The sequence below is a fragment of the Macrotis lagotis genome, chromosome 1 (assembly GCF_037893015.1).
Source record: "Macrotis lagotis isolate mMagLag1 chromosome 1, bilby.v1.9.chrom.fasta, whole genome shotgun sequence".
NCBI lineage: Eukaryota > Metazoa > Chordata > Mammalia > Peramelemorphia > Peramelidae > Macrotis > Macrotis lagotis.
In genome coordinates this window covers 399,101,465-399,115,973 of record NC_133658.1, presented here as the reverse complement: position 1 = coordinate 399,115,973, position 14,509 = coordinate 399,101,465, and the positions used below count along the sequence as shown (strand labels likewise).

General features: G+C 43.0%; 2 protein-coding genes across 3 annotated transcripts in view; one reads left to right on the top strand and one right to left on the bottom strand.

Moving 5' to 3' along the window:
• Window positions 1-5,822, top strand: part of SLC36A1 (solute carrier family 36 member 1) — a 50,335-nt gene extending 44,513 nt beyond the window's left edge. Inside the window, exon 10 of one of the 2 annotated variants that reach the window (XR_012473771.1) lies at window positions 2,200-2,281. Coding sequence is in view for 1 of the 2 variants with exons in the window: in XM_074212578.1 (XP_074068679.1) it covers window positions 2,200-2,474 (275 nt within the window). In the remaining variant the exon portion in view is untranslated. Of the gene's footprint in view, window positions 1-2,199 lie in introns of both variants that reach the window. The other variant, XM_074212578.1, reaches the window with a different exon arrangement.
• Window positions 5,823-9,484: 3,662 nt separating this feature from the next.
• Window positions 9,485-14,509, bottom strand: part of FAT2 (FAT atypical cadherin 2) — a 115,591-nt gene continuing 110,566 nt past the window's right edge. The window contains exons 23-24 of the mRNA XM_074212577.1: window positions 13,341-13,819; window positions 9,485-11,491 (exon numbers count right to left, since the gene is read on the bottom strand). Of these exons, the coding sequence (XP_074068678.1) occupies window positions 10,977-11,491; window positions 13,341-13,819 (994 nt within the window). The 3' untranslated portion in view covers window positions 9,485-10,976. The remainder of the gene's footprint in view (window positions 11,492-13,340; window positions 13,820-14,509) is intronic.

Sequence of the window (14,509 nt, the reverse complement as noted above, 5' to 3'; positions counted from 1 at the left end):
CTAACTGTTCCTGAAACATAGTAAATGCTTAATAAATATTCATAAACTTAGTTGAACATAATGTATGAAAGCTGGAAGGAACTCTGTCCACCATTTTTTAGAAAGGAAAATAAGATTCAAAGAGATTTACTTGCCTAAAGTCACAGAATAAATTAATAGACTACAACTCATCCCTCCTAACTCCAGTATTCCTTACACAAAAGTGAGTGGGAAATGTGTCTCTTAAGTGCTTTCTGTATACTAAAGTATTTACTGAGTATTGTGAAGAGTATGTACACTCTGGCAATAGAAGCAGAGAAGGAAGTCTCATTAGAAATGAGCTTGCTATTCAGAGTGATGAATTTGAAAGAGGCTGTGGGTTTATTTTAGGAGATAGAGGGTCTTTGTGGTCTAGACCTGTGTGAATTTGGGCAGAACCCTAAACCTCACTAAACTTTGGCTCCTTCTCTCAGTCATAGTAGACCCCTTCCCTGTCTCCCTCTCAGGGCTGGTTTGAAATGATACCAAAAAAAAATGTATAAACCACAAATGACTGTGTTAATGTGGGGTATATTCTTATATATCATTCCTTTCTCATTACAAAATATATTAGTCTACAAATGTTTCTTAAGCTCTTGATGTGAGCCAAGCACTGCTTTCAAGCACTAGAGTCACAAAACAAAAGTTATAACAGTTCCTGCCTTCAAGGAGTTGTACAGTCTGGTCAGGGAATACAACTTATTGACAATATATAGAGAAATATGCAAAATAGTTTTGAGATCAGGGGGACAGACTAGCAATATGGGAGGATCAAGAAACGGAAGGGAGGAGGGAGTGCATATCTAGCAGAGGGGATGGCCAATTCAAAAGTGTGACATGGTCTGCTTTATATGAGAACAGTTTGGCTAGACTATCATTTTCACCAAGAAAGTAATGTGCAATGAAGTTTAAAAAAGATAGGCTAGACTTGACTGCTTGAAAAGAGCTTTAAATGCCAATTAGGAATTTCTGTTTGATCCCTAAGGCAATAGGGAACCATTGGAGTTTAGTGTGTACAGAGAAGTGTGATCAGATTAGTACTTTAGGAAAATCAGTTTGGTAGCTGTGTGAAATGAAGGATTAGAAATGCTAAGGATGAGGCAAGGAAACTGATTTGGAAGCTGTTAGAATTGCAGGCCAGAAATAAGATGTGACTGTTTAAGTCCTGTGAAGAAGATAGATTCAAGAGATATTGTAGAGATAAAAACCATGAGATCTGACAGTTTATGGAATATGTGGGGAGAAGTCAAAGGTAACAGTGAGCTTGTGTGATTTATTAAAAGGATGTTGGTACCTTTAACAGAAATAAGAATATTGGGGAGTAGGGGAGGGATTTGGGAGTATTGAGTACTTTTTTGGTCATAATTGAATTTCTGATGTCTGTAGAATTTCCTACTTGAAATGTCCAATACATAACTAGTATCTAGAGCTCAGGAGTCATCAGCATAGAGACTGATATGAGCTGATAAGTTCACTGAGAATTTAATAGAAAAATAAGAAGACTAAATCCAGAGCCTTTGGGTGTATTTATAATTAGGAAGTGTGTTACAGGTAACAATCTATCAAGAAAGTCTGAAAAAGACAGATGGGAAGATAACCAAAAGAAAAAAGGGTCATAAAAATCCAGAGAGGAAAGAGTATTCATTGGGAAAGAATGGTCAGTGTCAAATGCTGTGAAGAGGTCAGAAAGAGCGTCAGATTTAGAAATTATGAAATCACAAGTGACTTTGAAAATCATATAGTAAGTTTAGAAGAGAGGGAAAGGAAAGCAAGAGAAGTTAATTAGTGGAGAAAGCATTTTTAAGGAGTTAGGCTAAGGAAGGTTGGCTAAAGAGAAAGATAAGATTACTGCTTTTAGGGACAATAGGGTCTAGTGAAGACGTTTAAAGATGATGGTGAAGGAAATATGATTATATTTGTAGGCATAAGGAAGAAACTTTGCTCAGTAGAGAAGATTAGAGGGAAAAGATGATGATAATAGAAGCAGACTACTTAAAAGGAGATGGGATCAAAGGAATGTGTAAAAGGATTGTTGGCCTTGGAAAAGTGAAGTCCTTTCCTTCATCAGAGTTCACAGTAAAAGAGAGAAGGTGAGAGGTGATGGCGAGGAAAAGGGACAAATGTTATCTCCTTATTTTTTCATAGATTGATCATAAATGAAAGTTTCTTCTTCTTTTGCAGGTGTCTTGGCCATCTTGATCCCCCGGCTAGACCTAGTCATCTCCTTGGTGGGTTCTGTGAGCAGCAGTGCCCTGGCTCTGATCATCCCTCCACTCCTTGAGATCACTACATATTACTCAGAAGGCATGAGCCCCATCACCATTGCTAAGGACATCTTGATCAGCGTCTTGGGTGTCATTGGGTTTGTGGTGGGCACCTACCAAGCAATCTATGAGTTGGTCCAGCCAAGCATATCTCCCACCTTTGCCAACATTACTAGTGCCTTTGTACAATGATCTTTTCTGTACATTTTCTGCACCAAGTCACCCCCACCCCACCAAAGGTCTGTCACCAAGGTCTTGCTTGGGTGAGGCTAGAGAGAAGCAGGCTAGGTAGGGGCTGCTCTTACTTGTCAAAAGGGGACCTATAAATAAGCAGACCAGTGGGACAGGTTAGACTGGATGATTGCAAAAGTGATGGTGATCTCTCTGAACTCATTTAACCCAATGCTTTCCCACCCCTCCCCTCTCCTCCTACCTTTGTGACTTTGATCTTTGTGTGGCCCAACTCTCTCCATCTTTCAGAGATTCATCTGATAGTTTCCTCTCCTCTGGGACAGGGCCTCCCAAAACAAGAATCATGGTCCATCTGTCTGATCATTACCCTGTTCTTTTACCTCTCGTTTTTTTGTTTTCTGAAGTCTTCTAGGTGCTGCACCTTAAACTGCTTTCAGCACAATACTTTGTTACACTCTTGATCCTGAGTTGATCGAGGTTTTCTGGAGCACTTGAGGCAGCACCTTTCCCTCAGAATCTATCAGATGTGAGGGGTGAATATGAGCACATTCCTTATCATTGAGCACTTTGAACACACTGAGTACTGTCTGAATTCAAAATCTTTTTTATTCTGAATTCTGAGTCTGTCCTTGTTGGGATCATTAGACTCAATTTATTCTCACCAAACCTCATCCTTGCTCCTCCCTCAAAGACAATGACTTGATTGAGGAATTCCCACCACATGGAGTAAAGTTGTGTGGTGGCACTTGATTGTTGGAGGAGTTCGGCCAGAGAACTCTAGGGAGAACAGTCCTTCCTGGCTCCACCTCTCCTGAGCCCCATTAGGGGACAGGGGACTTGAAGTACTAGAACACTAGAAGAAGGGATCCTAACCTTTTCTCCTTATGAGACTTCCCTCCATGGTAGAGGCATTAGTTGCTAAGGATATGAAACCACATTAGACTACAGTGGCCTAAATTAAGATTTTGGAAGTCTCCTAGACCTGAGTTTGAGGAGGCTGAAGCAACCTCCTCACCCTTCTTGCTTGATGATTGGGAAGGAATTCAAAAGGACATTTCATGAATTCTTTGGCCTGTGTGTTGTCCATTTGGGACTTCTCTCAGCTCTCCTTGTGCCCTCATCAGAGCCTCTGTTCTCTTGTGGTAGAGATGCCAGTACTTAATGGATTAGGCTAAGGAAGGAAGTTCATCTCTCCATTTTGCTTTGCCTTTTTTGCCTTCAAGCAGAACTCAGGCTTCTATGTGAATACTCAGTGCTTAGGTTAACGCAGTGGCTAAAGGCCAGAGCTTCAGGCATGGCCACTCTGTGCCCCTGGAATCAGCAGGATAGCAAGGATCCCTCCTTTCTTTATTGCTTCAAAGCCAAATACAGCTGTTTGCCAGAATCTTGCTCAGCCCTTTCTCCCACCTCTTCTTTGGAACCCTTTCTGTGTCAGTGCTCTGGCCTAGGCCATGACTTCAGGGCCTAGAACCTACTTGAGACAGAGGCCCAAGATCTCCCAACTGTGGAGCAGAGGCCAGGTCACAACATCAGCTTTCTGCTCAGAGGTCCCTTAAGGGCTCTGTTCTCTTAAGGGCCCTGGGTATGTGGCTCATACCACTTAGGATCTCCTGCCTTCTTAGTCTGCATTAATGCTCTGAAGCTGTTCTGCCTCTTAACAAGAGCCCTATCTAAGTGTAGCTTTTCTGGAAAGTTGTTACATGAGATGCCTTGGCAAGAGGACAAGAGTTAAAGGGAGTAAGTAGGCAGGTAAGAGGAACTTTTTTTTCCTCTTTGTCCTCTGAGTAGAGAATCAAAACCTACAGACCCTGCCCTCTTAAGGAGTGACTCTCCACCCAGCTCCATAATGTTCCTTTTTTTTTGTTTTTTTCTTCTGTTACCTCCTTGCTTGGAAATACTCCAGGTTTTTTTACTCAAGGAACTCAGTTTCTCTGTGTTTTCTCTAATCTATTCTCTAGACTGGCTGTGTTGAGCCAGTTTCAGCCAAGGATACACTGAGGGAACCTCAAAGAATGCAGGGTTCTCTTCACTGAGCACTGGAATTGGGAGTAGGGATTTTCATATCTCACTCCACTAAATACAATCCTATTCATCTAGGGAGGGGTTAAGGGGAAATTCCTAATCTACTGGTAGCTGGTCTATCCTGGTATGTTGAATTTAGGTCCCCTGTCCCTGGCAATATCTCTCTTCGTAAGGGCACTGCTTCATATACGCACAAACCCTGAATAGCAGTGAATTTTTTTATTTGTCTTAGCCTAAATCCTGTAGCTTATAGCCTTCCTATTCTGTGATCCGACTTTGCTACCCTAGTTAGTGTTGGATATGCTTAGTATCAAGACCCCATCCTTTAAAACTCTATAATTGTCCCCTTCAGAAAATCTAGTTTTGTGTTAAAGTAGTGAAACCAAGATAAATTGGGAGAAACCTCTGTCCTCCTCTCTCACCTCTCTAGATACCTATTAGGTAGAAGAATGCCTTTTTTAATTTAACACTACATGTTCACTTCTTTTATTGCTCTAACACTTTCTTCAAGTGTTAACAGTAAAATCCCAAATTCAATGTTTACAAATTTTATTTTTTATTCACTACTGCAATTGAATTGGTCTCAGTATCAAATCTGTGTAATAAGGAATAGAGGGTCAGCATTTGGTGTTGCTCCCTGGACAGAACATTATGGTACTCACTCTCAGAAGAGCCATGCCTTTGCCACTTTCTCTTAAAAGAATCATTACGTAAAAGTAGTCTCATGGTGACTACAGAATTAGCGTATTTTTGAAACTTGCAGAAAGGAGCAAATGACTACCCACAAGCACAAAGTGAACAAGCATCTTAGATTAGGATTCAGGCAGGGGAAGATGAGGGAGTCAAAGGGTGTGTTTTGCCTTCGAAAACTTGGACAGAATGGTTTAGGCATTTAACCCTGTAACTCCAAATGCTTTGGTCTAATGATAGCACGTTTCTTCTGAATCTTTGTACTACCAAAGACCCTTATTGGTTTGGTACCAGGGGCAGAGAGGGCACAGTCAGAAACAGGGTTTTGTTCATATCAAGAAGAGGTTAATGAATTGATGTCTGACAATAACAGAACTGAAAAATCAACCAATCATGTTTACCATTGGCCAAATGACTAAGAGAAATTCTCCAGCCAATGTAAGATCACCACATGGGAGATCCCAGTAATCAGGATATCACTGTATAATGCAACTGCCAGGAGTTGATGGTAATGTTAATGCTTTGTGTCTTGTATGTCTATATTAAGTACAGATGTGACTCATGCTTGGGAGACATCTCATTTGATTCTGCACATGGATCATGTGTTTTTCCTTTCAATAAATGAGGTTGTTTTTTGTTGTTTTGTTTTTAATTTTGAGAGCTTTCTACCATTGGCTTTGTGTTCACATTTTGTTTTTATTTTTTATTTGTGGTACAAAACTCACAGCTTAGGTTTAAGTGCTCTTCATGTCTCTGAAGGAAATACTAGTTATGAACTGCTTTATGGGAAGACAGAACTGAATGTGATACAGTGGGAAAACATTAGTTAGGAAGTTTTAGTATCATAAGCTTCTACAGTATTTGCTAGATGCTGGGGATAAAAACAGAAGGAAAACCAATCTCTGATTTCAAGGAGCTTATGTTCTTCTGAGAAGGACTCCATGTTGACACTTAGATAAGTAAATGCAAAATCATTTGAAAAGGAAGACAATACTACCTCCTAGAAGAAGGTCAGGAAAGACTTCCTGTAGGAGAGCGTCACAGGAAGCTAAGGATTCTAAAAGGTGATATGGAGGAAGAGAATATATTCCAACCCTGGGAAATGGAGAAGGGCCAAAGCAGGGAGCCAGGAAATGAAATGGACTGATTTTGGAGGTCAGCAAGTGGTCCTACACTGGGCAAAATCTAGTGTATGTGAAGAGAAGCAATGGAAAATAAATCTATGAAGGTAAATTAGAACCAAATTGTGAAAAGCTTTAAATGACAAAATGAGAAGTTTGTATTTATACTAAAGAAGGTAGGTAATCACTGCTTGGCCTTTTGGCTAAGATCAAGTGTAAAGAAGGTAGGTAACCACAAAACATTCTTAAGTGCTTGAGTGACATAGTAAGATATATGCTTATAAGATTACTGGGGTGGCTTTTTGGAGAATGATAAAGATGGAACAAAGAAATCACTCTAATAAGATGATAAATGTGAAACTTCCATAATTGCTGCATCCTAGAAATATGGCCTATATAGCAAGACCCTGGTCAGAAAGATAGCATATATTTAGATTGGACTCTTCTATTTGTTTCCCCAGGCCTTTTCCTACTGCCTTGGCTATGAATTATTTCTTTCCATCCTCCATGGGTAGTTCCTAGGCTCCCATAGAATACCAAAGGAGGAAGGGACCTCAGAAGTCAGCTAGGCCAACCTTCTCCATGAATAGAAATTCTCTTTATAGTCTCGGTAAGTGGTTACCTAGTGTCCACTTGAATACTTCTAGCTGTGGACAAATAACTCTTGTGCCTACTGAGGCTCTATTCCACTGTTGGAGGGCTCCAGATTTTAGAAAGTCTTATGTTTTCTCTAAGTCTTTTTTCTTCAGGCTACACACTCCCCTTTCAACAATAGTATGACCTGATCACCAGACCTTCCACCCTGCTTGTTCCACTCTGATCACATAGACTTATCATTGTACTCCTTTAAATGTCAATGAAGCCCCCAACTGAACACAGTACTCCAGATGTGATCCGGTACCTGAGATAGCATTTGCTTTCTTGACTGACCTGACCCATTGATGTTCCTAGTGTTACTAATAGTTGTTTGGGTCTGTCTCCTGCATGTCAAGCCTCCAAGGTTTCTTGAGTAACAGATTACTTTGCTAGAAACATCTACGTCAACACTACATTTAGAATTGGGTCTCTGAATGGGGGATCCCCCTGCTGGGTTACTTCCTTTAAACCTCCAAAGCTCATCAAAAATAGAAAAACCCAGTAGTAGATGTTCTAAGGAGACTAATAAGTGGGGGATTAATGTTTGATAAACACTGACCCAATTGATCATTTAACAACTATTCTCTTGAAATAAATGCCAGTTGTAGGTGGTGATGCATTCAAAAAATGCTCACTGGGAAGGAATCTTAAATTTTTTTCCCCATAGTTTGATTAAAGAATGCCCTCTTGTGGCCAGCCTCTTAAAAACTCTAAAAGGGGGAGCACGGAATTGAGCCACAATGACTAAGCTATCATTGACCTTTTGGAAGCAGGTTAGCTGATCCTTTAGAATTCAGAACTGGAATTAACTTAAGTCTCACCCAGTTCTTTCCCTGGCATTGGAGGGAGGGATCATCCAAGCTGTGCTGCTCTACCTGCAGTAGGGAGCAAGCATCCCCAGGGAGATGAGCTCTGGGAAGCTCAAGTCATTATTAGATAGCACTAAGCATTAGAAAGTTCTTCCTTATTGAGTCTAAATAGTTTATTCTTGTTCTGTCTTCTGGGGCCAAGCAGGACCCTGCCTGGTTAAAGTAGGGGAGTGGGACAGGTTACTAGGAGGACTGAAAGTGTTGGTGGGAAGGATCAGGGCATATTCTACAGGGAATAGATGGTAGTTGTAAGGACTGGGGGAGGGGAGTAGGAGGCAGAATTTTCACTAATCACCTTTGAGGGTGATATGCAGTCAGTCTCACAGGTTCATCAAGCACTAGGTCTTAAAGACTGCCTTTTGTCTCTGTGGTTCCCAAAAAGTGCTATCTAGAGCCCTGTGTACTGAAGTCAATACAGACCACTTCTGATTCCCAACAACCAGCACACTCACATCCCCAGGGCTTAGCATAGAACACTCTCCCAGGGAACTGCTGTAAAAAAGGTGACAGGGTGACTGCTTGCAGAGGTCTGGAAAAGGAAGGGAGTCCTTTCTGCAAGAAGCCTTTCCCAATCTCCCTGAATGTTAGTGCTGACCCTCTGAAATTACCTCCAATGTTTCCCTTCATTATTCTTTGTATGTAGTTGTTTGCATGTTGTCTCTCCCATTAGAGTGTAAGTTCCCTGTGGGCAAGGACTGTTTTTGCCTTTTTTTGTATTTAGGAAGTAAATGAAGTAAATGCTTGTTGACTTGTCTTTTCCTTGTTTAAGATTCCTATAAATGTGACTTAAGATTGTCTTGTGTTAGAGAGTTAGGGGAGGAAGGGAGAGAGACTGGGCCAATATGAACATTTCTCCAAATTGGAAATGGGTATAGATTAATAACATAATTACTTCTGGCAGACTAAACTAAATTGCAGAGTACAGTAGTAGTATTAACATTCCTTCCCCCCACACACACACACACACTACCACCACCACATACCCATTGCTGTCTTCTCTGAACCCTCCATTCCCCCGTAGGGTCAGCCTGCTTTCTTTTGTCCATACTCCTGCATTGCCCTGGGGCTCATTTCCTATCTCCAGATCTGATCCAGAGAAGTGTTCCAGCATTCTGTTCCCTCTGCCAAAGTCTTTCCCCTCCTACCTAGCGTTCATAGATTAGGACAAAGAAAAATAAAGTTCATGTTTCTATGCACTTTGTTTATGCACTTTCCTCCAACCCTGTGATACAGTTAAGTGTTGTTATAGAGGAAGTTGAGGTGCAGAAAAGGGACTCATCTGAGCCACATGATGTAGATGTAGGGACTTATTCCCTTGTCCTGGCCCACATACATCTCTCCTCTGATCCATGAGCTTTTAGTTTTAGAGCTTGAAGGGATTCAAGAGACCATCTACTTTAGCTCCCTCATTTCCCAGATAAGGAAACAGGCCCAGAGAAGTTAAAAATGACTTGTTCACTTTCACACCAGTGTAAAGTGGGCAGAGCCAGGATTCCACCTCTAAAGCCAGCATCCTTTCCACCAAGCCCCTCTCTTTTGGTCATTGGGCACTACTGGATACTGTTGTTTCCTTTTCATGGAGTTTTGTATGTGTGTCCTAAGTGAGGCTAGACCATCTGAGACTACAGACTGTCTTTTCTCCTTGCATTCCCCCATAGAGGACATCTATGTGATGCAATAGAGTTCCTGAATTCAAATCCTGCCTCAGCTACTGGGTGTATGACCCTGGGCAAATCACTTAACCCCATTTACCTCAGTTTCTTCATCTGGAAAAGGACATAGCAATCACTTCAATATCATTGCCAAGAAAACTCCAAGTTGGGTAGCCAACCAAGGAATCTACATTGGGCTTGCAGACCCCTTTTCCCACCACCCACCAATCAAGCCAGGTGGGAAAATCAAGAAGTTCCAGAAAGTAAAATAAAAGTTCTCATTTATTGTAAAAAAAAAAATCCATTCACACGTTGACATACATACTTCTTCACACCACATCCGTTCCATTCCAAGGTAGGCTTTCACAGCGACATAGCAATCAGTGCAAAATGCTCTGTGAAAGTCCCCATTTTTCTTCAACTCCAGAGACGACTTACGAAAAGGCAGCGGACCCTAGCAAGGGATGGGGAGGTGGGGGGCAGCCAGGGGCCTGAGTCCCCATCCCCACTCCCTCTCCCAGCTATATACATTTACTAGACACATATGAACACATGTAAGCAGGCACACCCACACTGACACCTCCATGCATGGGTGTGGCATCACCTCACAGAATACTGGGATTGGCAGGCCTGGAGTAGGAGTTTGGGAAGGGAGAACCACGTGAGGCTGATGGTGAAAACTACATGGCATATCCCATGTGACCTTTCCTGTCCCAAGTGAGCACCCTCGACCCTGTCTTCATGAATGGGGAAGGCCCTAGAAACTAAGGGCAGAGAAATATGACTCAGTATGAAAGACTTTCTAGCTTCATGGGCCTCCTGAAGAAACGGACTCTTCAAGGATAGCTAGAAGACAGCAATATAAAATATGGGGCAATCCCCATCCACCTACTCACATCCAAGCCAAAAAAAGGCAGGACAAGTTTTCATATTAATCATGAGTTTGGGACCAGGGAGTGGTGGCCATCTAGACTCCTGAGCATCTTTGTTATGCCCCCCAGTCCAACCCTGTCCTTGGAAAATAGTATTTTCAGGCCACTATTAGCCCTGGTTTCTCAATGCCCTTCACCATAGCCCTGGAGAAATGATATTGTAGGGCCATGAATGATCCAAAAACGTAGCCCTCGTTGGATTCAACTGGAGACTCAGGGCCCATCCTGTCTGCTTTAATGACTGAGGAGGGAAAAAACTGGACAAAAGCCTTGCCTCCTGAACTTGAATTCACATCCAGTTTCTCCAACCCAGGCAGTCTTCCTGGGCAACTGGTCTGTGCTCTAGTTATCTAGGGACTGGGGCTGTCTCTGGATCTGAAAGACATTAGTACCCACAGGGCCACCCACACTCCCAAGGGAAATGCGTGGCGCCTAACATGCTGTTTAGGTGTCGTCAGGAGGAGGAGGGGCATGGAGTCTTCTTCCTTTGCTTTCCCTTAAGAGAGGAAGGAAGGAATCTAAAGGGCTGAGGCCCTTTCTCCCTTCCTGTCCTGCTTTGTCCTCATCTGTGGCCCTGCAACTAAAACATGACCTCCTCACAGCTGCCATAATCGCTCTCCACCATGTCAGATCCCTCATAAGGCAGTGGGCGACCTGGTGGGCAGGGTACCACCTCACAGTCTGCATAGGAGGGTTGGGCCACACTGAGCCGAACACTCACTCGTTTGTAGGCCCCCTCAGTGGGGTAGAGGGAGCTCCCAGGCTGCAGCAGGTGAGAGGGGTAGTAACTAATGGCTGTGTACTCACTGGGGCAGGGACTATGTGGACGTTCTCTTGGGTCAGGGCTCGGGGGTGGCAGGGGCAAGAAGTCCTCCAGGTTTTGGTTGCTGTATCGGGGTGGGATGGGGGCCCGCTTATTGGCAGACTCCAGTGGGAAGGGAAAGCCTCCATATAGGGTAGATGGCTCAGGTTCCACAGGGGGAGGTGGACCACGATGGGGTGCAGCTGTTAGTGGGGCCTGGATCACCTCATAACGGGGATACTCCTGAAGCTCAGCATACGTAGGGGCCCAGAAGGTGGCTTCTGGTGGATACACTGGAAGAAAAGACAAGATGATCAGTTAAACTTATGTGGCTAAGATGTCCTGGATCTCCTCACTCACTTTTGCCAATAAGGGACCATGAAAGATGGTGTGGAAGATAAAGATGAGGAGACCACAGCAGAGAAAGGACAGAAAGTTCTGTAAGAACATGTCCCTGATGGGAATTCAGGGAAGCCTGGAGGGATTTTCATGAACTGATGCTGAGCAAGATGAACAGAACCAGAAGAACACTGTACACCATAACAGCAATATGGGGGTGATGATCAACCTTGATGGAGTTGCTCATTCCATCAGTGCAACAATCAGGGACAATTTGGGGCTGTCTGCAATGGAGAATACCATCTGTATCCAGAGAAACAACCATGTAGTTTGAACAAAGACCAAGGACTATTACCTTTAATTTGGGAAAAAAAACTGATACCTTATTGTCTGATCTTGCTATCTCTTATACTCTATGTTTCTTCCTTAAGGATATGATTTCTCTCTCATTGCATTCAATTTGAATCAATGTATACCATGGAAACAATGTAAAGACTGGCAAATTACCTTCTGTGGGAGGTGATGGGTAATAAAGTAACATTACTGGACAAATTGTAAAACTCAAATAAAATCAGGGCGGCTAGGTGGTGCAGTGGATAGAGCACCAGCCCTGGAGTCAGGAGTACCTGAGTTCAAATTTGACCTCAGACACTTAATAATTACCTAGCTGTGCAGCCTTGGGCAAGCCACTTAACCCTATTTGTCTTGCAAAAAAAAAAAATCTTTCTAAACTCATTTACAATTCTCCTATCAGAGCCTCTTCCTGGACCTCCCCCCAGTTGCTAATGTGTCCTCATTTGTCTTGCAAAAAAAACTAAAAGAACAAACAACAAACAAAAAAACAAAATAAATAAAATCTTTATAATTAAAAAAAGTATGTCCCTGGGTTTTCAGACTTTAGACTTGTGCTTGATGTTAATAAATTTACTTAAGAAATCAGGGTTTGCAACTAGAAAGGACCACAGAACTAGAAGAGACCTACATTTTACAGGTGAGGAAACTGAAGTCCAGAAAGACTTCCCTAAATTGCAGATAGTAAGGAGCTGTGATAGCATTCACACCAAGGTTTTCTGAATCCATATGCAGTTCCCTTTCAACTCTATTAGACATTGCTTCTACATCTATCCTTGTCCCAGTCAAGGGAACAGGGGGTTGAGAAGGATGGTCCTGTCACAGCCCATCTTGGTCAGAGATTTAGAGTTGGCTTCAATTTCCATGTCATAGAGGTTGTTATGGAGCAGCCAGGACAAGCATGAGGGGGCAAAGATGGAGGTAAGAAAGATTCAGGCCACATCCCCCAAGAGGATCAGGACAACCTAAAGTCTCCTGGCATAATTTCCTTTCTCTTCTCTGTAGGAGTAAAGCTCTATAGGAGATATGTGAGCTAAGGACAGGAGAGGAGGAGAAGCCTGCTGTCCTTCCCCTTAAGATCCAGGCTAGAAGGAGAGATCTATCAAATAGAAACCACACCACAACAGCAATGACCACCACAACAGACCCTATCAGGGAAAGTCAGAACTTTTCCACCAGGCTTCTACTAGAAAAAGAATGAGACTACCACCATACTCCCTCCTTATCGTCCTCTCATTTTGTACAAGAAATGGGGAACAAAAGGGCCAATGAGTAACTCTCCTCTAATTAAACAAAGCTGCCAGACCCTTGGATAATCCCCTTCAATTGCATCTAAGTCAAAGATGGCCCCCTCCCTCTACCCTCTTCCCCATCCCAACCACCTGCAAGCAGGTCCCCCCCACTTTCAGATATCCCCAATCTGGACAGTGAGGGGTAGGGCGAGCTACTAACCCATCTCTTCTCCAGTCCAGGTGCTCTTAATGATGGATTCATTGTCAGAGTTGGAAGGGGGTGCAGCAGGTGGGAGGTTGGGGGCCACACTGCAGACAATCATACTGCGCTGTCGCTGACCAGGCCCAGGTCCAAAAGTAAGGAACTCAGGTGTCCCTGAAATCTTGTGTGACTCAGGCCCCACACAGTCCAGGTTGTTGTGAGAGCTAGTGTCCAGAGGGTTGAGCTCAATCGGCATGGTCTGAGTGTCCACCCCTACACTCTTGGCAAAGAGGTCAGGGTCATCCTTGGCCACAGGTCTGTGGGTCTTATCTGGGTGACAGTAGTAGCAAAGGACCATGAAGACGATGATGACAAGCACAATGAATGCTACTCCACCTGCTATTATTTCTTGCTGTCCATAGCCCCACTCTTGGTGGGCTGTGGTCTGTGTTGTGGTCTCACAGGGCCCATTTGGGCACTCAGTCATCTTCTCACACCTTGGGGGGAAGGAAAAGTGAGATCAAAGTACAATACCTCTGCTCCCTTCCCTTTAGTGGACCCCAAATCCTCATCTGCTCTCAAAAAAAGCTACCTCCTCCATGACGCCTCCCCAATCATTCTCAAAGTGGAGTCTTTCCTTCATCTGATCTCATTGCACTTTATGATCTTTTTAACAGATAGAAATAGGGTATAGACCTGTGATTTCATTGGTATAGAGAATTCCTAAGAGAAAACTGTCAATTTAGGTTGTCACCTTCCCTACAATCTGATCTTAGAGCATTACTGAAAGCTTCAAGTAACATTAAGTAACGTGTCCAGGGCCACATAGCTGTTATATGTTAGAAATAGGACTTGGATCTTGTTGTTGTTCTGTCTTTTCAATTGTGTCTGACTCTTCATGACCCTGTTTGGAATTTTCTTGGCAAAGATACTGGAGTATCTTGCACTTTGCAGAACTAGAGTACTAAATGGGCAGGTGGGGCACACAGCTTGATGTTAATGAATCTACTTAGGAAATCAGGGTTTGGGACTAGAAAGACATGGAACTAGAAGAGGCTCAAATTTTACAGATGAGGAAACTGAGGCCCAGAGAGATTTCTGTAAATCACAAAGCTAGTAAAGAATTGTGACAGAACAAACCAAGATTTGAACAGTTTTGCCATTTCCTTCTCCAATACTTTTTGCAG